Raw genomic sequence first — 22,284 nt, forward strand, 5'->3', positions numbered from 1 at the left:
AAACTGCCCACAGCAGTGGTGGCAAAGAGGAAGTGGGTCTCTTCTTCTCCATCCCTTTTTTTTTCTTTTTTTTTAAAAATTTGAGCAAAATGACTGCCAGGCTAAGTTGGTCAAGTCCCAAGTTGTCTGTGAATAATTTAGGTAGGAATGCTAGAATAAGTCTTTGAGTACGTAAAGTGAACATTTCAATATAACTTTAAAGGAATCAGAAGGAGGTATTTTGATATAATTCACTAAACAGATCAGGACATCTTTTATTTTTCATGAGAGAATGAAGTGAAATGAAAAAAAGTGATCCCATAAGGTCAAATATTCACAAATGATTTACAATATTTCTAATCTACTACGTAATTACAGAAGGCTTGAGAAAATATATTTATCTTTTATTAATTAAATTAAATTAAAAATATTACAATGACTTGTCTACACATTTGCATTCCTGTTATATCTGTAATTATATGTTTGAATATCTAGATTTACTTTTGGCTGAATATGTGAAAAAGAAAATGCCAAAACATCCTTTCTTTCATTTCTTTATAGGTTCAGCAATAGTATTTTTACAAATATAAAAAAAAAAAAACACAGTTAACAGAATCCTTAACATTTAATAAATATTGTTATAAATGCATTAAACAATTGCACACAGCAGAGTTAAGGTTGAACAAAAACACTGACACTTATTTTTATATAAAAGTTGTACAGTAATAAAACTTTTTTTTAGCCATTTTATTTAAATTTGTCTAGAAAAATAATAATTTTGCTAATGCTGTGGGGAAATAGAAACAAAGCAAGAGACGACTGGATCTCAGACGGGATCATAAACAGACTTTTAAACACTTTTAATTTCCGGACATTCACTTGGTACCCTGACTTTGCAAAATTGTGAAAAGAAATCCTTCTTAATATTCCATCAATATAGAAAAGTACTCAATATCTGTTGCTATATTGTTGCACATTTCATCAACGCTGATGGTTTCTGTGAAAAAAATAAATAAATAAAAATGTATAAAATGACCCTCAAACAACCAGGCTGTGAAAGCTAATAAATCAGCTTGGTGTCCTGTATCCTCAGATTAAAAACACACAGTAGAAAATGAAGATGGATGCATATTTATTACTCAAATCATCTCAGCGTGCAGCTACGAAATGTAAGCACTGCTGCAATACAGATTTGTCCCACTGTAGCTGGATGAAAATGCTAATCCCTGCGTCTGAATGCACTGCACACCTGGAGCGTCGCGGAACCTGCGATTGTTGTGCAGTTTTCCACCGTTGTGGACACAAATGGAACAGATCTAGTTGTCATCTCATGATACAACCATGAAGCAGTTACAACTGTGGAAAAGCCGATGGTGTCACATTGGACTTTCAGGTTCACTCCAAAACCTAACTCTGACTCAACCAGTAAAGCCTTTCGTCATCAGTGAGAGCAACAACTTCTCAAAGTCTTATTACAAAATCTGGATACACACTTGGACAGCAAGTTAGGAACAAACTGCTGGCCTTCTGAGCCTCAATATTTCAGCAAATATAACTAGTTTTGAATGATGGCATTGTGGAGTGTATTTGGTTAAATATTGGCTTCACACTCCAAAATGTCATATCATGGCCCAGTCTCAGTCTTGCCGCAGTAACAGCTTGTCACAATTATCTGCTCTGGCGTCAAGTCTTTGGGTTATTACAGACCCAGTCAGCCCTGAACAGGGAGTATGAATTTTAAATACTAAACACGGATCGTTTTTCAATGTCAAAAAAGCCAAGACAATTTGTATAGTTCAAGTATCAGTTCGAAACATTACCACCATGGCTGCTTGTGAGCTGTAAATCATTAAAGAATAAATCATGTGCACAATATGTTTTAGTCCAATCTTAATATAATAATTGATAATATTGTGTTAGCGGGGGGTCCATTTGAGACTGGTCATCAGGTTTTTCACACATATAGGGTGGTTTTATACATTTGTAAGCAACAAAAGTGTCTTTGAGTTCGTGGGGAAACTGATGGTTTCTTAAAGCGGTGTGTAGCGCATGCAGCTGTCCAATCGTCATTATTCTATAAGGTCCATAGCAACATTGTGGACAGGCAGTGCTGTAGGCTTGTCTGCTGAGGCTGTCTACTGACTGATGGCAGATATGATCAACCGGGGCATGACAGCTCTGTGTAAGAGAATTGCCCACACAGCCTGAGATGTCTGCGGCCTGCTTCTCCTGCTGCTAACAGCGTGATATAATGAGCTGTGTGCCACTTCAGAGTGTGTCAGGACATTAGCCTAAATGTGTCAGCGACCTTAGACAGCCTTCAGCTTGGTTGGTCACATTAACTATGCAGGAAGTCGGTCTCCTCATATTCTATGCAACAGAAAACTTTCAGGGCATCACAACCCAGAGAAGTGCTGTTCCATCTCTTTGCAGCACTCTTTAGATTCTCCAACAGAATTCTGAACCGGGATGAATTCTTAGTTTACACTGAATCCAGAAAATTACCAGGGGCCAAAGCTTTTTAAGTACCCTAGTAATGTTTTATACAGCAGTATTCCTACAAAGCATGATACATATATATATATATTTTTTTAAATACAGTTGTAAATAGACATCCATGACAAATTAAATGTATAATTAATCTCCATAAAACACAATAGCATCGTACTACAGGAATCTAAAAATGTTTCTTTTTAACCCTGTCATTTTCATGCTGGTGTCCATTCTGTATTCCATGTCTGTCCTGTATAAATAATTAAAGTAGTTTTTTCAGACATATTCTATGTAATAATAACTTTAGAACCTGTACACAGTCTGTTCTGGTTTCCACAGAGCACAGTATGTATCAGCAGAGTCCAACATGCACAGGTATAAAGCTCAAAACCATTTGGTTCCAAATGGTAAAAATGTGACCACAATGGAACAGCAGTCCAGTCCAAAGTCTACACGATGTATGAGGGGAGTTCTGTGGAGAATTTCACATGTACAGGAGCTTTTATACATCCTGCCAGGGAGACATGCCAGAGAGAGGAGCGTGTTAATTTAAATGCAACATCTTGTTATATGTACAAAAAGTTAAAATTGTGATTTGATAGCAATCAACGTGATGATGGATGCTTTGTAATAATTAGCACTGATTTTTAGTCAGTTTGCAGCCTCATGAATGAATCATTAGTGTTTAAATATTCTTTGGGTTTTGGCTCCATTATTTTTCCTTCAGCTTTAACCCTCTAGCGAGAACCACCACTCTGCTTACCAGTGCTAGCATGCAGCGGCTATCAGAGCATTACACGACTGTCTGCTGCACGGAAACTATATTGGTTTTATCCAGGGGGGTGTGCCACAGGGGGCCCTGAAGCGGCAACTAAATTACATTGAGGTCTGCAATCCATCCAGTCTGAACCAACAGTTCAGAAAATATTTCAGAATGCGCACTGTGCAGTGTATGGACATTAACAATGGATAGAATCAAACATGTCAGGCTACTCACTGGCTATATTTAAGGAGTTCATATAATTCTGAATATGTAGAATGAAAAAGAAAAGAAAGAATGTGCACTAATATTGGATTCCATTGAAATAAAGAATAAAAATGAATGAAACATAAGATGTTTACTCACAAATGGGAAGAGAAGGATTGAGCCACAGATATGATGAGACTAATTATCTTTGGCCTTCATATCTGAATCCACAGATGGGTGACAGAACAAGACAAACATGAAGAAAAACATGAAAAACATTAATGAATGAATGTAATCTTTCTGAAGGACAAACATCTTATGATAAATAATCATATGATTCTAAACAGCAGCTGGTTCAAACTGTGAGGTAGTTTTAAAACATCTGGATAGCAGAATGTACAGATTTTTACTGAAAATGGCAACAGTTACAGTTGTTTAAAAGTTTGAGTTAAGTTTAGTTAAATTTGGGGGTTTTGTGCACAGGCTGATGAGGGTGATAATGACAGGATGAGACGGGAGCTGCCACTTCATTTGGACACGAAGCATCGAAGTTTGGTGGCCTAGCAGTACTGCACTTAAAAACCCATTTAGTGCACTAAAACTACTGGACAACACGAGACCACTGGCGCATCAATCAAAGCTTATCAGTCGCTCCTAATGATGGAAGAAAAACACCAATAACATGTTCCATGTTCAATAACATCTGAAAAATGTTGCTGAATTTATGGAATTTAGAATGTTATAAAAATAAAGATAGAACAATTAATGTTGAAATATGCATGTAATAATATAATCTATTCTAATACAATATACTTTGATTTTGAAAAACAAACAAACTCCCTCTTAACTAGAAGAGACGTTGAACGGCACCCTGCTGCTGATGCCAGGTAGAATCTGACTAAATTTATTGGTTTTGGACAAACACGGCAGGGATTGCCACTTAGTAACTTTATGTCATAGGCCTTTGTGTTCAGCCCTCATTCACTGTTTGGACCATTTCCCCAGAAACGGAAGCACAATTATAATAAAATACTAATAAAATAAATGTAGATGTAGAGGAAAAACACACACAAAAATACAAACACTAAAACAACAGAAATCGAGCAAGAGACTGAAGAGCAAGAGTGTTTATTCACCGACTGGCCGGGAGTTAAACTCCGTGTCCAGAATCTCCAAAGATTGCACGTCCCGTTGTGAGTTGGGCCGCGCCTCTGTGGGATTACCTGGATTCGTCATTTCTTGTTCTTTTTCGTTCTGCATCTGTGCATAGACGTTGAGGCCTGGGATCTTCCTTGAGGAAAGATTTATAGTGAGGCCAGGTAATAAAACCTATCCTGGAATAAATACTCACATCTATTGGCATGAATTGATATTGACTTAATGTTAGTGTTCTGCATTATTGCTGTCTTTATCTCTTGTCTGAGTATAAAGTAGATGTGAGTCCTGACACATGGAAAACAATAAAAATAGCTAGCGGTCCATAAATTGCCTCTCAATCAGTATCTGTGGCCTTGATTGTGAAGACTGTCTTCGACCACTTGCTCTGTCATCAACTTGGCATGTTAATTAATGTTAATGTTGAGATGCCAAATTGCTCTGAGGGTGCTATCTCACAGGCAGCAGTGTTACTATCCTCATCTGGAACATTTATTTCCTCTGTAGTTAAGAATCCTTTATCAGTCCCATGGAGAGGAAAGTGCTTTCTTCTTTGTTTACATGCAGTATACATTAACCTACAATGAGCACGGGCACATGCAATCATTAAAATAGAGAGTGAGTAATTTGTCCTTGACAGGACCTCTGAGCATTTTGGGGGTTTGGTATCTTGCTCTGGGGCACCCCATTGTCCTGGTACTCTCCTGTAATCAGCCCATTGCTCAATATAAATTGTGGACAGTTGTGATGTGTTATAAGCATCATGTGTGTTAAACATTGAGAAGTGTGGTGGAATATAAATGTTAATCATTTTCCCTTTGTAACTGCTGGTTGTCAAGGCCACATAATTTAAGAAAGGTTAGCTGCTGTTTAAAGCCCTTATTATTTACACGTGTTGATGGCTGAATGACTGTTCTTATTTAAAAATGAAATAACACTGTCATTTTCCTTCAGATGTGTGAGGGAATAGCCAGTCTTCTATTGAGAAATCCAAAATATACCAGTGAATGAATATACCGCTGTCAAACCCCAGCAGTCTGATAGACAGCATCTGTTCAGCTGATCCTCCGTGAAAGCTTTTACTTCCTTTCCATCACACACATTTTGACGGCTCTATAGATGTTCCATGAACACGTTACCTTTTGAATTTGTAGATGATAAACACAGCTAAACCAACAACAACTACTGATAGCAGCATGAGCATTGCAGAGCCACTCTGGTTCTCACTGGTGTCCACTAGGGGCGCTGCAGACACAAAAAAAGAACAGGCAGGTAAGTGTGTATGAAGTTGAGAAAAAACATCAGTTGCATTTTCACCTTCATGAGTCATGAAGGTACCGTTCAACAGGTTCACCGATACCTAAATCCAGATTTACGAACCTTTATGAATCACTTTTCACTGAATTGAGGTTTCTTGGCTGTTTTATATTCTGTACTATATAACACAAGGTCAGCCGCACCCTCAGTCTAAAAGCAGCGAACAAATTCTAGTCACCAGGCAAAATCAGATTCCAAAAGTAGACAATGTATGCAAGAGGAGTTCCAGAGACAATAATAAGAGAGAGATATTGGACAATCTGGACAAGGACGATCACAGTGGGAAAGAGAGACTGTTTTAAGTCCACCAGGAGAGGAGTGGGGGTAATTGGAAACAGGTAATAATGTAGACATGAGGGTCATTCGGTTTGCTGGAGGGAGGGAGAGCGGGGCGAAACCAAACACACACTCACAGACATCCTTGTACTTCTATCTTTGTGAGGAGTCCCTACCCTGACACTAACCATTCTAGCTAACCCCCTAACTCTGACCTTTACCATAACCTAAACCCAATTTTAACCCTGACCTTAAAATCAAGTCTTAAGCCTTAAACTGTCCTTTGCAGTTGTGAAGACCAGCCGGAATGTCCTCACTTCCAAGAAATGCCCTCACTTAGCAAGTAGAATGTGGTTCTTGGTACTCACTATGTAGCAAGTACAAGAACACACACACACAGACAGGTTCAAACACTGCGTCCCCATAGTTACACCTCTACACCTGCATCTCATCACTTCATTAGAAAAGAGCATGAAGACTCTGAGGCTCCATCTGAAATCACACACTTGTCCACTAGTCCTTTCTCACTATACAAGGATTTGAGTGGACTACTTAGTGCACTCACTGAAAAATCGGATTTGGGACACTAAGCCTGTGCACTCTAAACAGCGTCAGAGCTTCAGATAATGAATATGTAGCAGATCAACATCAGCACAGTCGAGTAATTTTAGAATTATTTTACTGAGCAATGAACACAACATGCTCACTGGTTCTTCTTTTGTTGACGTTCCGGAATGCACTCAATAATTAACGTCATGTCTGGTTTATTGCATCCAACCTTAAAAAGGGGATGGTATACATTGCGCGGTAAACACATTAGTTATGCAATACTTTTTACAGTGCCTTATCGGCTACATTGAGTGCACTAAATAGGGTGCGTCTATCCATAACATTTAGTCAGCCTGACAAAGACTACATTCACAGGTCTTACTGCTCAATTGGGGTTTTTTTGGTTTGGCTCTTCGAAAGAGTGTGAGCGGGTGTCGGCTAAAAGGAGGGATGCGAGCCAATAAGGCGAGACCCTTCTAGTTTGGTTTGCATTGAAGTGCCACTCCAAATACTATTTAAGTCTGAGACTTTGTTATCTCTCCGCCGGCTTACTCCATCATCACTGTCTGCCATGTTTATTGTTGTCATGGCGACTGACATTCCTGTTAGTCAATGGCACAGAATTGTGACACGTGCCACTCCAGAAAGATGTCAAAGTCGCATTACATGCAAACCTGGTCGCGTTCAAGAGAATCTGATAGGTATCCGATTAAAAGCTGCATTTTATAGTGGCCTGAAGCGGATATGAAAATGTCATATTAGATGTGAGTAGTGCTGTTCACACTGTCAGAAACAAATCAGATTCAGGTCACATTTGACGTAGCTAAAGTGGCATGCACCGTAGTTACCTAGTTAGTGCACTGTATAGGGAATAGGAAGTAATTTTGGATGCAGCAATTTAGCAAGTCGTATCATCCTTCAAGCTCTTAGCTACTTAAAGGCTACTAATGTGTGTTACTAACAAGTGATCTCCTGGGTTCTGATTTAACACTCAAAATCTCCTCCTGTCAAGGTCGCTGGAAGCTGTTTGGGTTCCTGACTCACCACTGGGAAGTGGCACCTATGCTAGCTCTTGTTCTCTCCTCTCCTTCACAAGCTCATTCCTGTCTGGAGGTTCCCCTTCCTCAGCCAACGTCAAAACTTTAACAGAATCTCCAAAACTGAAGTGTAGACCTGTGCTCTATTAAGGTCTACAGTGATGAGATTTGACTATACAAACAATGTATTTAAGGAGCTCTATGTTCTCATACCACATTGTGGAGAGCTCTAGTTTGGGCCTCACACAGGTCAGACACAGGTTTGAGGGATCATGTCCTACATGGCATCTGGCTTCAGGGTGACTATAGTCTCAGAAAACTGATCCCAGTTCATCTCCCAGGTATGGGGGGGCAGGGGGTTCTGTTGAGTCCTTGGTGCTTAAGTGAGTTTTCAACCATCAGAGTAATGGGCAAACCAAAGGCTACAGGGTTTCGTACATTCAAGGCTAGACTAGGATACCGTCCTCTACTGAGTGGATAAATAGTCCCTCTGCTGTCAGGCTGACGCCGCCTCCCCCGATGAGAGTTCATCCCACTTTTAGCTCAGATTTAGATAAATGTGAACATTAATTATGATATATTAGAACATATTTATGGATCAATGTTTACATGTTTCCATTGAGAGAGGTAGTTGTGTTTGCTCACCGGCGGAGTGGTGTGCTGCATACACAGTGACTTGAATCCCGGGCCTTAACGTGAACTGGACCAGGTTTTGATTTAAGGCACTCAGCAACATCTCAGAAAGCTGTTGAAACACAGAATTACAGAATAAAAGGCTTTTTTGTCTTCAATATTTTATAGTTTTTAACTAATTCTCCAAATTTATTGACACAAGCGATGAACTAAATATCTTGATTGTTAAATTATAGCCTTGTCATAAATGTCAGACCAAGGGATATTTACTAAAAGTGGGCAATCTGTATTATAATTTGAAAACTAGAGTGTAAAACTGTTCATGATGAACGCCAAGCTTTCAGCCATTTAGTAGGAGCATAATGGACCTAGAACAGTCACCTCTTTTCAGCAGCTAATTCCATCTGAAAACACAGAGCAGATGCCTTTGAACACATCCGGAACATATTTATTTGGAGTGTCTGACAGTGACGGCTGCTGTCAGTCAATGACACATCAACACTCCACTAAGCTGAGATCAAGTGAGGCCTTTTTGAGGTCTACTCAAGCTCTTTTCTTCTGTACTTTTAAAAACACAAACTGTTTACTTCTAAAACATGTTGAATGAAGGCAACTTCAATTCATAAAATGTTAATCAAAGTGACGAATGAATGCAGTTTTATACAAATAAACACAAAATCCTATGACCACATGTAAATATGTCACAGAAAAAACACTTTTATTAGCGTATTTAAAATAAAATAAATTAAATGTCTTATGTGCAAATATGTCACTGTAGTAATCTAAAACTGAAAAATTAACTGAAACTCCAAAAACAAAGTCATATTTTCCCCCATATACTCAGCACTCGAGAAAATAAGAACATATAAAATTATAATCAGAAATCACAAAAATAAACAAAATTCTCAATGTTCCTCTGGAGATTCTTTTTTCCCCTTCTGCTAAAAGTTGCATTTATCTTATCTGCCTCATTTGCCAGTGAAATTGTGATGTGAATAATTACTGTAATGCTTCATCCTGCCCTTTTTATTTCTTACTAGGTTAAATTTAGATGTGTGACTAATTTATTTTCCCACTGAATGTCAGGATCAGTATATATATTATGGATTCTAATAAGCAGAGCACACGGCGTGCCTTTAACATGCCAGCCCTGAATGAAGATTTATGGCTGACTTGTGTGAGGGTCTTTCTTTGGGATCAGAGCCAACGTTATCACTCATCACTTGAAGCTCAAGGCTTATTTAGTTCATCTTGATGCGCAATGATTTTAGCACATTGATCGACTGTGACGCCCGATTTGTCTCTCTTTCCTAATCTATGCCTTCAACATCCCACAGGATGTGACACCAGAGATTTTTAGAGTAATCCCCCCTGCTAGTTAATGTTCGTGGGGCTTACAGACGAGGCTTTTGCAGAGCTTCTTAATGCTCGAACAACTGGATTCATGGAGGCATGTTTGACAGAGCGAGACTGACATCTGCTGGATAGAAAAGGTACTTTAATCTGAGGCGGGTGGGGGTTCAAACCTGAAACAAAAGCGGATGGATGGAGGGAAGGAACAGACAGCCGTCAACTCACCTGATCTAAATGAGCCGGACTCTTCTGTAACCATTTGCTAGGTAACAGGAAGAACTCTGCTGTGGTGGGTAAACCAGGCAGGACGGTGACCAGCAGCTGCTCCTCCCTCACGCCTGTTGACTAATGAGAGAGGAGAAGGGAGCCACATTACTCCAGTCATCCCACTGAAAACTCCTCATTTGACTGTTGATGCTTCTGGATGCCGTGCTATGCAGACAAACTTCCTGTATAATTTCTCTTACTGGCCATAAAATGTAATATTGAGGTCTGCCACAATAAAGATGGGCCTTATTGATTGGCATTTAGCTGTTTTAAAATGACATAATGGGGTTTTGATACCTGCTGCCAACAGCTCTAATGTAAATACAACAGTGTTTGAAGAAAAAGCTCTCAAAAAATTTTCTCTTTCGTCTCCTGCTCAACAGTTTTTGTACAGTTAAATCATACCAAATGATGGAGAATGTGAGTTGAGCCTGTCAGTCAATATCCTTTGCTGCTCATTGTTATTTAATGTTCAACAACACACAGCGCTGTGAAAAACAAATTTGACCCCTTCCTGATCTAGTTTTTATTTGCACATTTGCCGCATTTATGTTTCACATCGTCACCCAAATTCAAGCGAAGGTAACCCACTTAAAGACACGATGCAGCTTCAAAACGATGGTTTTATTTATGAAGGAGAGGGGGGAAAAAAACAAATTCCAAATCTTCCTCGGCAGCAACAACTGCAGTCACTGAGACTTTCACGGTGCTCTGGGGGATTCTGACCCACTCTCCTCTGCAGAACTGTTTTAACTCGACTACATTGGAGGGTTTTGGTGCATGAACTGCCCCTTTAAGGTCACAGCAGTTGGATTTCAGTCTCGGCTTTGACTCGACCGAACCTTTTATTTTGTTTTCGATAAGCCAGTCTGAGGTGAACCTGCTGGGGTGTTTGGCTGCAGAACCCAAGTGTTCTTCAGTTTGAGCCAATGATCTGGTGGCCAGATGTTCTCCATCAGCATATTCAGGTACACTGAATCACAATGCCTGGTTCCCCCGGACCATCACTCCACATCCATGTATGACTGATGGAACAGCGCTGAAGCTCAGTGGTTTTGGCTGCGGTTTCCTCCCATGCTGCCATTTCTTCCCAACTTCTTTACCGCTGAGTCATGAATTCTGACCTTATCTGAGGCCAGTGTGCTTTAATATAATCTAGAGCAATTCTGGCAGGCCGGCTCTGAGCGTGTTTCACCGGAGTCCCGTAGCCTCACAAACAAATTTGTAACAATTTGTACTTTCACCAAAATAAATAAAATGATAGTTTTAGGTTTTAGAGACTTTACCACAGAAAGAAATCAGCCAGCGTAACATTACTCTCTGTGAAGCGATTCTCTTTTATTTAACTAGTAAATTGAAACACTGCAATTGGCAACATTTTGTAAAAGACATGTCAAAATATTAAAGTACCTATGATGTTAATGTGCAGTAATTGCATCTCTTTTTATGCCTTCTATTAGAGAACATCATTTTATGGCCAAGTTAAGGAAAGGATAATGTCTCCCAGAAGCTCTGGGCTGATCAAAATGCTGAAATTTTCCCAGTCAGCTGAAGTCAACCAAACTTTAATGACCTAAATTTCCCTTTTCCTCTGATGCTGAATTCATAAACACGTCTCAGGACGACAGCGGAGTCGAGCGCAAAGATCTGCCAAATCTGACTCACCTCCATCACAGAAAGGCAACTCACTGATGAGTGAGTAATAATATTAATTTTAATGGAGAGGGGGGGGTCACACTGAAGCAAATAAATGAATAGAAGATTGTACAGTTGCAGCTTGAGTGCATCAGTGCCGCATCAGTATTTTACTGAGTTGATAATTGCCAGCATTTTTCAGGATTCATACATACTGATAAAACAAACTTGTGCATGAATAATAATATCGTCCATCCACGTGGGAGGACGATGATTTTACAGCAAACAGAAAATTAACTTCACATGTGACTTTAAGAGTCTTTCGTGCCACTGCAGCTCCTCCCGCGTGGGTTTGGTTGGAGGGAATTTTGTTCTATATGTCATATTTTGCCTTTCTGACTTCTGCCCTGGAGGCTATGGCTGCGACAGAAGAATGACGTCAGCAAAATAAACCAAAACAGACCCAATATTCACCCAAGTATGAAGAGCCAGGTTTATATTTATCACTCCTGAATAATAAAACTAAGCAGGGAGGAGATTATTCCTTCAAAATGAGGTATGTGATCACCTGCGTATGTTGTAAAATAACTTATGAACAAAATCTGGCCGCGATTTCTCTCTGAGAGGTTTCAAGACATCAACTCTGAGCTTGAAGATCAAACGTGAGCCACATAATGATGTTTATTCCTCTGAGCAGCGTGTATTCATGAGCCGCAGAAATCAGCACCTCTTCAAATGTATTTTGACCCTTTTCCTCCCTTGGCTTTTCATTTATAATCCTCATAGTCAGAATCATTGTCTGTCAGACCCACCTGGGTCACGCTGCACCTGCAGACCATCACTTATCCAGTCAGACATTAACAGAATAGAAGCAATGGGTTCCCATGAGAAAAGAGAGAGAGGGAGGGAAAGAGAGATGTGTACCTGGATCAGAGCGTTCTTGATGACACGGCTCACGTCCAGCCTCCATTCTGCCACATCAGGGTTCTGCTCATCCAGGTTAGATGAAAAGGCTAGCAGATGCGATCGGAAATATTCTGCACAGAACAGGAAATACACTTTGAGCCTGTTTTTCTTCCTTTTGTATCCCTCATCTGCTCAGTCTTTTGCTCATCTGCACCACAATCTGCTTTTTACAGGGGGAAGAAAAACAGATTTATTCAAAAAACGTGTTATATTTTTGGAGCCGTTGCTCAGAATTATCCCAAAGTAAAGGCAGAGAATTATAAGCATCGACAGGCAGTGAGGTCGTAAACACCGTCAGTTCAGCCTGTTCCTGCAATATGGTGCCACAGCAGCTCAAAGCACTCATTCTACAAACAAAGATATGTGAGACTGTTATTCTATGCATACATTAAACATTCACAACAAAAATGCAACTCTTTCTTAAGACACTTTCTCGCTGGTAAGATGGGTATCCTGGTCAATCAGAAGCATAAGGGAGCATTTGGAGATCCCTTAGATATTAAATCAAACTGTATCCCTGATTTGTTTGTTGTGTTTTTTCCTTTGGCTCCGCCCACATTAAACAAGCATGCATTTATTGGCGGCTCAGGCTCCGTTTACACTACAAGCTCAGGTGGCCTGAATCTGATTTGGACCCCCTCATGCAACCCAGATCTGATTATTTTTCACAACAGCAAATCTAATCCTCTTGAAGTACTTTCAAATGCAGTTCAAATACAGGTCTGCCTTTTTCAGAATGCGATTCGTATCGGAATTCAATGCGACCTCGACATTTCACAGGCGGAAACAGGCAGAAGTCTCCGGAGACCCCTCACAACAAACCCGGTGACAGCAGAGGGAGTCAGTGGAGGGACAAGGTTGTAGATATCATACATACCACACAGGCTCAACAATTGTGTGCAAATATCTTATAGAATTGAGAGTGTTATGTTTAACTGCTCTTTCCCATCAACTTTTAACGTTCAACACGTGGCCATACATTCCCAATAGTTTTAGATTTGCTACTGTTGTGCTGTATGTCTATCTGTCCCTGCATCTCAACAGCAGAGGACACATTTTTGTCTATTAAAGCCACAAAACTGCACCTTTCACAGACAACATCAGATGCCAGTTCCGTCATTAAAGGTTTTATCAGAGCTTCTGAGCAAAAACAGAACATTCACTAAACAAACAAAAAAAAATGGTGCAGAACCGCGGTCCTGTCCTCTGATTGGTTGGACCACTTAATTGTGCCCTGGGAGGCAGGTAGGCTCACAACTAATGTGAATGTTTTACTGGCTCCTATTATATGCTGCCATGGCTAAGTGGGACGGACAGACCTACTGCACAACAGGAACATTTTAGATAAAGTATTTTATTATTCTTTTATAAGTATATTAATAGGAAAGTATAGCCTTATGCTGAAAACGCCTGGAATCGCAATTTAAACTATTCACACTGAAGTCATTTTTAAACATTTGGAAAAAAATTAATCTGGAGGCTAATCAGATTCAGGGCACTGGATTTGAAGGGCGAGCGATGTGAAACCTGACCTTGGGTGTTAAATGCAATTGTCTATGACTTCACATTTGCTCTGTGATTACCTGACTAGGCAACTAACAACACACGCTTAGTTATATGTGACTTGGCTGGTGCTCCAGCTCGCTAACCTGAGGTGGTAAAAACCAACCAACCTTGAGCTTTATCCCATGCGTTATCTTAAAAAGTCATGCCTTACAGCACAAAGCCAGACAAATGCTAGCAAATGTAATGCATAGAAACAGAAACGCGGTAGAAATCTCTGAGCTGCTTCACGGTTGAATTAGCCGAATTGTTCTGAAACATTGTGTGTGAGTTAAGATAGTGAAAGAGTCCCACTGGAGATGGAACCTCAGGGTCGGCTCACCGTGGACAACTATGTTTTTTCTATCCTGCAGGATAGTATTCCCAGCAGACACCTGCACCGTGACCGTGCTGATGCCTTCCCTGGAGAATGTGCACGGCAGGCTTCCCTCTAGGGTGATAACTGGCTGTTGGGGAAGGGAAAGGCAGGGGGTGAGCAGGTCAAAGGCTCCAGACATTCTTACACTACTGATACTGACACCCCAACATGCACATGTACGACTGACTAAAGGAGCAAGTTGCTCAGTTTAAACTGTCAGAACCTACAGAGTTCCCTGAGGGAAAGACAGTTTAATTCTCACTATGAATCTGCTATAGTTCCTGGTGCCCTACCAGGAAAAGCGGAATCCAGAACCAATCATAGCATTCTGTCCAATTACTACCTCATTAAAAATGTTTGTTTATTGATTTTGAGCCACATTTCCACTTTATATTATTCTGTTCAAACTAGTTCAGAAAGCATTTCAGAACTTAATTAATCAGAACATACAGTTCCTGAATGAGGCTGACTGTTCAAAGATAGATTTTGTGACCTGGTAACAGAAGAGTAAAGGAAAAACGAGCTGAGAGTCTATTCAAACAGTGGCAAAAAATGTGAACGTAACCTCTGTGGAACTCAATTTAAGGTATAAAAACCTCTATTTAAAAGGTGGAATGTCTTTCCTTGGTAATAAAACACGCTGAACAAAACTTGACTGACTGGGCTTTTTTTCCTTCACTTTTAAATGTTGATCAAAACAGTTTCACTTTGTTAACCTGGATGTACAAAAATAAAAGCTTCCTATAATATTTTTCCTACACAACTTTCAACAACCTTAAGGAGATGTAGAAATACCTCAGTGTTATTTGCAATCCACCAGATATAGGTGACTGTTCCCACTTGGTTGGGCCACAGAACAGCAGTCAAGTTCACTTCCTTGTTCCTCAAAGCCACTAAAGGAGCTGACAGATGGATGGACTCCAGCTGGCCTGCTCAGGCACACATATACATCACACAGAGCAGAAAACTCCCTTTGAAAAGAATCAGGGGGTATTTTGGGGGAAATAATTAAGATGGGAGGTGCCGTGATTTAAACGTCTAAAGTCACAGGAGCTCACTTGTCACATGCAGGTACAATGTTGCAGTTTCTGATCCAAAGAAATTCTCCCCAATTGCAGCCACGCGGTAGATCCCCACATCTCTGTAGATGTGCTTGATGCCGTCCTCAATGGCGCTGACGTTGGAGTAGGTTAGAGCACGGCCGTCACCGAAGTCCAGTGTAATGCTCGTCCTTGCACTGTCGCCCTGCACGGATGGAAAAAAAAACACTTTAGAAGAATCAGTACCCACATTTCCAGTAAGGGTTCACTCAGCTGGGGCTAAACCACCCAGTTTAACCATGTTGTGGTCTCAGAATTGATTTTTTTTCTCTCTCTCCAGCTCCTCCACAAAAGGAATTTGTAAAATGTCTTTGTGTGTCTGAGTGTACATTTAATCCCTATTGTGTTCTGGAGGCCACAACAAAGCTGCCGTGTGGGTGTTGAATGATAATTGGTTGGGCAGAACATAAGAAACCACACAAAATAATCCAAAGAAAAATGAAACTGGCACTAAAACGGACAAATCCAGACCAGGGGCGCTTCTGAAGTAAAAGCAAAGCTCAGCATAAAGGAGACGTCTACTCTTAATGGTTGATGATGGTTGATGAAGGTCAGACAGTTGATGGTGTTTTCGTTAAAATTAGATTATCTTACCTCCTCTAGAAAAACAAGGAAGGTGACGTTGGAGCCAAGGGTGGCCGTCAACGTGCCCTCGCTGGTCACCAGGTGAAGACCTTTGGGCGCTTGGACCTGGCACTGCTGCCTCTTGGCTGTGTACTCCATGCTGACTCCAGCTGAACAGTTATTTGAGACGACTTTTCTGTAGCTGGGAAAGAAAAACAGAGCCAGGACTAGGACGATGTATCATGTAGGTGGAATAATTTTCAATTTGATTAAGGATAAGGAAGGATTGAAAGAATAACAAATTAAAATTTGTGTTGGATTTGTACTCAAGGGTTGATTTAGGCAGCCAGTTGGCCCTGAAAATCTCGACGACCAGGCATAAAAATATAATAAACACTTATTGCATAAGAAGACAACGTGCAGTTTTTGTTCAAGCATGTCCCAAAGAAACTAATTAAGGTGATAAACGATTTAACATAAATGCATCTGCTGACAGCCTGCAGCCAGTTATCTTCCCGCCCCGGGCCTGTGCTTACCCGGTGGTGTTCAGGAACATCATTCCTGCGGTGCACCTTCTGGACACGGAGGAGGCGTGAAACCAAAATGCAGGCGCACATTTGCCATTTGATTGTCTCTCGAATCCATAATCACTGCAACGATCCAGCAGAGAACAGCAAACAGCTGAGGAACTACAGAGGAACTCCAGGCGGAGGCAATTCAAAAAAGTGGACAGATGTTCAATTCCCCGATAAGATACAATAAATAATGCAATAACCATGCCAAAACTACCATAATAAGCCATAAACATGTTACCAGGGTTGATCCTGACTTCACAGTTGCTGTTATTTTGGGAGTCTTTCACTCACAGCTAATGAGTAATTTGTCAAACAATGAAAAAAGCAGAATGGTTCCCAAAATGGAGGAAAATTTACTCCAATTACAGCATATGCTCACAGGCACAAAATTGCAGCGCGCGCTAATGAAAGCTATTACGGTTTGTGATTTACGGGTTTAATGTGCCGGTTTCATCAACTGTCCCAGCAAGGAGGTCTGTCGATAAGGGACCAAACGGGGGGGGGAGTATTTATGCTCGTTTGAAGATTTAGAAGAAAATTGTCCGTGATTGCACACGTAATTACCCTTCTCTGTGTTTGTGTCTTTTAGAAATAAACACAGTCATGGCATTAATCCCTCCATCCCACATCTATGTGAAGTCTTCTGAAAACCACTGATCAACAATATACACTGAGCGGTGTACTGTGCACAATGAGCCCCAATAAAATCACTTCTGTGATGTCAAATCAAAAGCCAAAAAACCTTCATTTATCCCAGTGGGGTAAATAAGAGGGCAAACAGAAGTACATTAAATAATAAATATGAGATAAGAGGTCAGTAACAGTGCAGCGGTGAATACAGAGGTAGTAAAAGAGCACTAGCATGCATATACTTGTCAGTAAGCATGTTTGGGTGTTTTCATGTCTGCGTATGTCTGAAAATAACTGTCGATCAGCCTTTAGACAGATCCTCCAATAATCAGGCAGGAACCCAGCACCCACTGGCCCAAGAACTGAGACAGAATCCGAGCATTTATAGAATCAGCATATGGTTTAAGGCAGTGAAATTGGGATCTTTCGGGAAGTCAATGGATGTTGAACATCAACAGGTTTGATGGCTGACGCTACGGGAACGCTTGAGAAGAAACTAACGTCATGATTAGGAGCTGAATCCGAATGTGTGTTTTAACATCCTAGAAGTCCTTTTTAAAAAAACCTAACCACGTCCAAGGTGATGGGGGGTCGCCAGGTTTGTGGTTCCATCCAGCTACAAAATCCACTAAATATTGTCTAATTTGTTCAGTTACGGCCCTCGTCCTCTGTATATCTGCATTCTATCTCGTCTAGAGTGGACCATTGTCGTGAAAGCTTGCATTAGCAGAAAATTATAAAACTAAGCAAATGCATGAATCAATATCTAAAATCCACCAGTTGTGTGCATAAAACATCAACATGTCAAAATATCCCGTTTATAACGGCTGCGGGTTTGATTTGCCACTTGCAAATTGTGTTATTCATGATGACTAAGGCTGCTGGAAGGGCAACACGTGCACTCACCATTCAAAGTCAGCCTCTGTGCATTCACAGGAGCTGGACATCATTGACACCAAGTGTGTTTTCCCCATCACACATCTGGATGTGGGTTTCAGCTTCTGGTAGATTCTTTTCACTCCCATGAGGCATGGCTCACCCTGAGGGCCCAATTCGAAGAGAGAGAACAGAGAGGGACAGAGAACAGAGGGGGACACTCTCCTCACTTGCCACCATAAATAATTTAGCTGATGCGACCCGCCGCGTGTGCAGTGTCACACTGTGTAGCTGCCTGGCTCCAGCTCCTCGTTTCTGCTGTTGAGTGAATATTTACAGGTTTGTGCTGTGTGCTGCTCTGAGCTCCCCCACTGCCAAGTGTCAGAGCGGTGAATGTACTGCTTTTGAGAAGTTTTTGTTTGCGATGTTTTGATGTCTGAATGAGAAGGAGCTGCAGCTGACAGCGAGCCATCCATTTTTAGCGCTATACATGGGAAGTGAATATGAAATCAGATGGAGCACAAAAATAAGTTGAGAAGATATACCCAGACTTTTGGATGCATCCTCCAAACCGCTGCTCCCGCTCTACTAGCAGAATTTTCTATTTTTATGCATTAGGTGTCAGTAGTGCGATGCGGGAAAAGGGTCGCCAGAAGCCACAAGAAGACTCGCAGCTTTTCAAAATGTGGAAAACTTTTCCAGCGGGCTTTAAACAGAAAGCTTGTTCCCAGTGAACTGGTCTTTTAGGTCAGTATACTGGACATACTGGATGTTTTGGAAGCATTTTCTTTATTTTTGGAGTCTCGTTTTGACAATTATCCTGCCATTTTCGGCTGTTTTAGCCATGTATTATGAATTATGTTACTTTAAACACCACAACTATGGAACTCCAAATTCCAAGGTCTAATTCTTACATATTAAGTTCTACAGACTTTTTACTTTTATTTTTTGATTGATTTAGTAAAGCAAAAGGAGGCTGAATGTAATTATCCTCAATATCTTTAATTAAAATGCCCGTTAATGGGCGGTTAATGTTCACGCTGAACTGCAGTGACATTTTCTTGGATAATCATTGCGATAAAATGCTTTTGCAGTCAGTGTTGCATCAATACAATTAATATGGAGGATCAAATATAGAACAAAGCAGGCTCTTTTTTTTCCATTTTGATAATGATCTGATGCATACCTGATTGTGGAGATGCCAGGTCTGATAGTCTGCCTCTGTACACCTCCTGTTGAAGATGGACCTGAAGTCTATTTTCACCAGCTGCCATTCTGAACGATGGCTGACGTGGCCAAATATCCTGGAAAGTAGATGCATTAAAAAAAATAAAATAAAAAATTAACACCCAAGGAAAAACTCCCCTTTAACAGGAAGAGACCATGAGCAGAACTGAAGAAGCCTTCTGGATAGAAGGCGAAATGTCTTCAAAAGAGAAGAAAAACAGTCCAGTTGACGCAGAAACCTACCTTGGATAACTATGATTGAGAATCTACACAGAGATCTTTACACACAAATAAAACACTAAAGTCTTTAGAAAAACATGAATGGATCGCTCAGTAATCAGGTTAATACCTGAACAGTTGTGTGTTTGGCGCAAGTTGCTCGTATAAAATGTCTGTGAATGTTGGGAGCTTCAAATATTAAACTAGTGTGTGTGTGTGTGTGTGTGTGTACTTTCTACAAGGAATACTAAACTCTGCCTTCTAAAAGCAAAATGAGGACATTTTTGGGAAGTGGGGACATTTTTGGAAGGTGCGGACAATTTGGATGGTCCTCACAAGTTCAAAGGACTGTTTGAGGATGATGCTTTGGTTTTAAGGTTGAGGTTCGAATTGAGTTTATATTCGGGTTAGGGTTAGCAGGTTAGTCGGGATGGTGAGGGTAAGGGAACTGGCTAAGGCATTATGCCTATAAAAGTCCTCACAAAGATAGAAGTGCATGGATGTGTGTGTGTCAAAAACAAAAGATACAATCCGTTTCATTACATTTGCCAAAGATCATAAGCAATATCCACATTTCTTTGAAAACCCACAGAATTCACTCTGATTAGACTAATAGGATAAATATTCCATCTCTGGCTGAACTAGACAACTGATTCTCTGGCAAAGCAGACCACAGCAGATTTATCACAATCAATTTTTCAATTTACACAGTAGCCAACTCACCTTGACAAACACTGTAAAAATGAGTACGAATCGAAAAGAAAAACGAGAACGATGAAACCTAATGCCACGTCTGCCAGCCCGAACCAGTGTTGGAGGTCTCTCCCTGCAGCCCTGCCAGCCTGTTCTTTCCAGCCATTTCTGACTGTCTCTCCAGCTGTGTGAAATCACTCTACCATAGAGCTGTAGAGCCACCTGTCAGTCCATCATTTGTGGCAGCGTTCATGAAACTTTAATATAATGGCTGTGAACGGCCTTTCGTAACTTCCCAGTCTTACAGCTCCACTTCAGTAATGGAAGTACTGCATCACACCAGCTGCTACAGTCCAGCTCAGTACTATTCTAATAATAAATGTGAGCGCACTAAAGGAAGTTTAATAAATTACAAGTCATACTTTATGTCTGGAAACTTGGTTTTCAAAAAACTTTTTTAAAACTTGCCTGGTTACAGTTGCCAACCAGTCAAACTTTCTGGGGGATAAAAAGGATTATTTCTTTGAGGGATCACAGAGCTGGACAGGTTCTGATGCAGGGTGGTTGTTCAGAACGATTTCTGCTTTCATCAATAAGAAAAGCGGGGTGGAAATAAAGGCATGAAAAGGGATAAACTTTCTGAGAACGAGCCAGAATTAGAGACCTATGCAGCCTCACACTGTGATCTAGGCACACCATCAGGGACAACAGGAAGTAAAGAAGAAGCTGAGAACCTTCTGTTCCACTGGAAACAACTTGGGCTGCAGTCTAGCTGGACCAGTTGTGAGACAATGATAGTTCCACCCTGGATTTACCGCCTGCACCCATCCGTTAACCTCTATTTTATATTGATCTGTGAGCAAGAAGGAAAATGACTCACTTAAGTTGAAAAGTGCTTTTGTTTATCAAGGGTTTTATGTCCATTTTCGATCGGGCTCCTTGAGTTTCACTTGTATAACCGTCAAACCCTCCTGTTCTGAGCCTTCAGTCATGCAGCCATGTGATTATTTCCCCGGATCCATCAAAAGGGCGGCACAGCTAGACAGCTGAGTCCATAGAACTATGGAGAGGGCGAGGAGATGGCGGTGTCCGTCGGTGAGGCATTTCGGGGGACCAACCGTCTAGTTCTTCAAAATAAAGCGTATGAGCTTGAAGCTCGCGTCAACTTCCTGGTGCGCGTCTTTAAAGAGAGAAGACAAGGTTTTGGACAGGGAGCCCTCAGTAACTGATAGTCACTTGGTGGGGGGTCCCTGTTGCCAGAGAGAGTCCATGTAGACCAGACGCTTGTGTTGTTATGAGCCTCTTGTTTGCCAGAGAATTCCAATGTCCACCTGAATGGCCACTCGGGTCACAGCCAACAGCGTCAGTCAGTTTCATGGAAATGCTCTAAACCAGTAAAGTTCTGGTCCTAGTCCCGGGTTGGTCAAAAGACCATATAAATAACTGCATTTATTACGTACGTCATGATGAGAGTTTCCTCTCCAGGCTCTCCCAGCACTCCGTCCACAAACAGAGGGGTGTTGGTAAAGCTGTACTTGTTCCAGAAATGCCCTTCATCAAAGCTCAACCTAGGAACAAAACCAGCATTACTGAACTATGGCCCCTATTCATTTGTTTAAAAGGGTAACATTTAATTATCATGTTACAAAATAGAATCAGCAGCCAAAGGCTCTGAATATAACTGGATTAGCAAAATAAAAATAAAATACCTGGAGGCATAACAGTGGTAATACAGCAGGTTTAAACTTTTGTTTCCTTACTCTGATTGTGAGTAATTGACAAAAATAATAAGACATAATTGAAATGAATGGTCTAATCAAGTCCAACACCTCAGCATCTGAGTACTACTGTT

At 40.8% G+C, this 22,284-nt stretch overlaps 1 protein-coding gene across 4 annotated transcripts in view; it reads right to left on the reverse strand.

Moving 5' to 3' along the window:
* Positions 1–294: 294 nt before the first annotated feature.
* sorcs1 (sortilin-related VPS10 domain containing receptor 1) overlaps positions 295–22,284 on the reverse strand; it is a 70,083-nt gene continuing 48,093 nt past the window's right edge. Inside the window, exons 14-28 of one of the 4 annotated variants that reach the window (XM_029851028.1) lie at positions 21,893–22,000; positions 19,480–19,597; positions 18,324–18,457; positions 16,749–16,862; positions 16,243–16,414; positions 15,607–15,793; positions 15,344–15,477; positions 14,513–14,636; positions 12,586–12,698; positions 9,985–10,104; positions 8,419–8,518; positions 5,734–5,839; positions 4,576–4,730; positions 3,599–3,660; positions 295–2,983 (exon numbers count right to left, since the gene is read on the reverse strand). In XM_029851028.1, the coding sequence (XP_029706888.1) occupies positions 3,638–3,660; positions 4,576–4,730; positions 5,734–5,839; positions 8,419–8,518; positions 9,985–10,104; positions 12,586–12,698; positions 14,513–14,636; positions 15,344–15,477; positions 15,607–15,793; positions 16,243–16,414; positions 16,749–16,862; positions 18,324–18,457; positions 19,480–19,597; positions 21,893–22,000 (1,708 nt within the window). In that variant the 3' untranslated portion in view covers positions 295–2,983; positions 3,599–3,637. Of the gene's footprint in view, positions 2,984–3,598; positions 3,661–4,575; positions 4,731–5,733; positions 5,840–8,418; positions 8,519–9,984; positions 10,105–12,585; positions 12,699–14,512; positions 14,637–15,343; positions 15,478–15,606; positions 15,794–16,242; positions 16,415–16,748; positions 16,863–18,323; positions 18,458–19,479; positions 19,598–21,892; positions 22,001–22,284 lie in introns of those variants that run through there. The other 3 variants (XR_003891629.1, XM_003977334.2, XR_003891630.1) reach the window with 3 other exon arrangements.

This window comes from Takifugu rubripes, chromosome 17, assembly GCF_901000725.2.
Source record: "Takifugu rubripes chromosome 17, fTakRub1.2, whole genome shotgun sequence".
In the NCBI taxonomy this organism is placed as follows: Eukaryota; Metazoa; Chordata; class Actinopteri; order Tetraodontiformes; family Tetraodontidae; genus Takifugu; species Takifugu rubripes.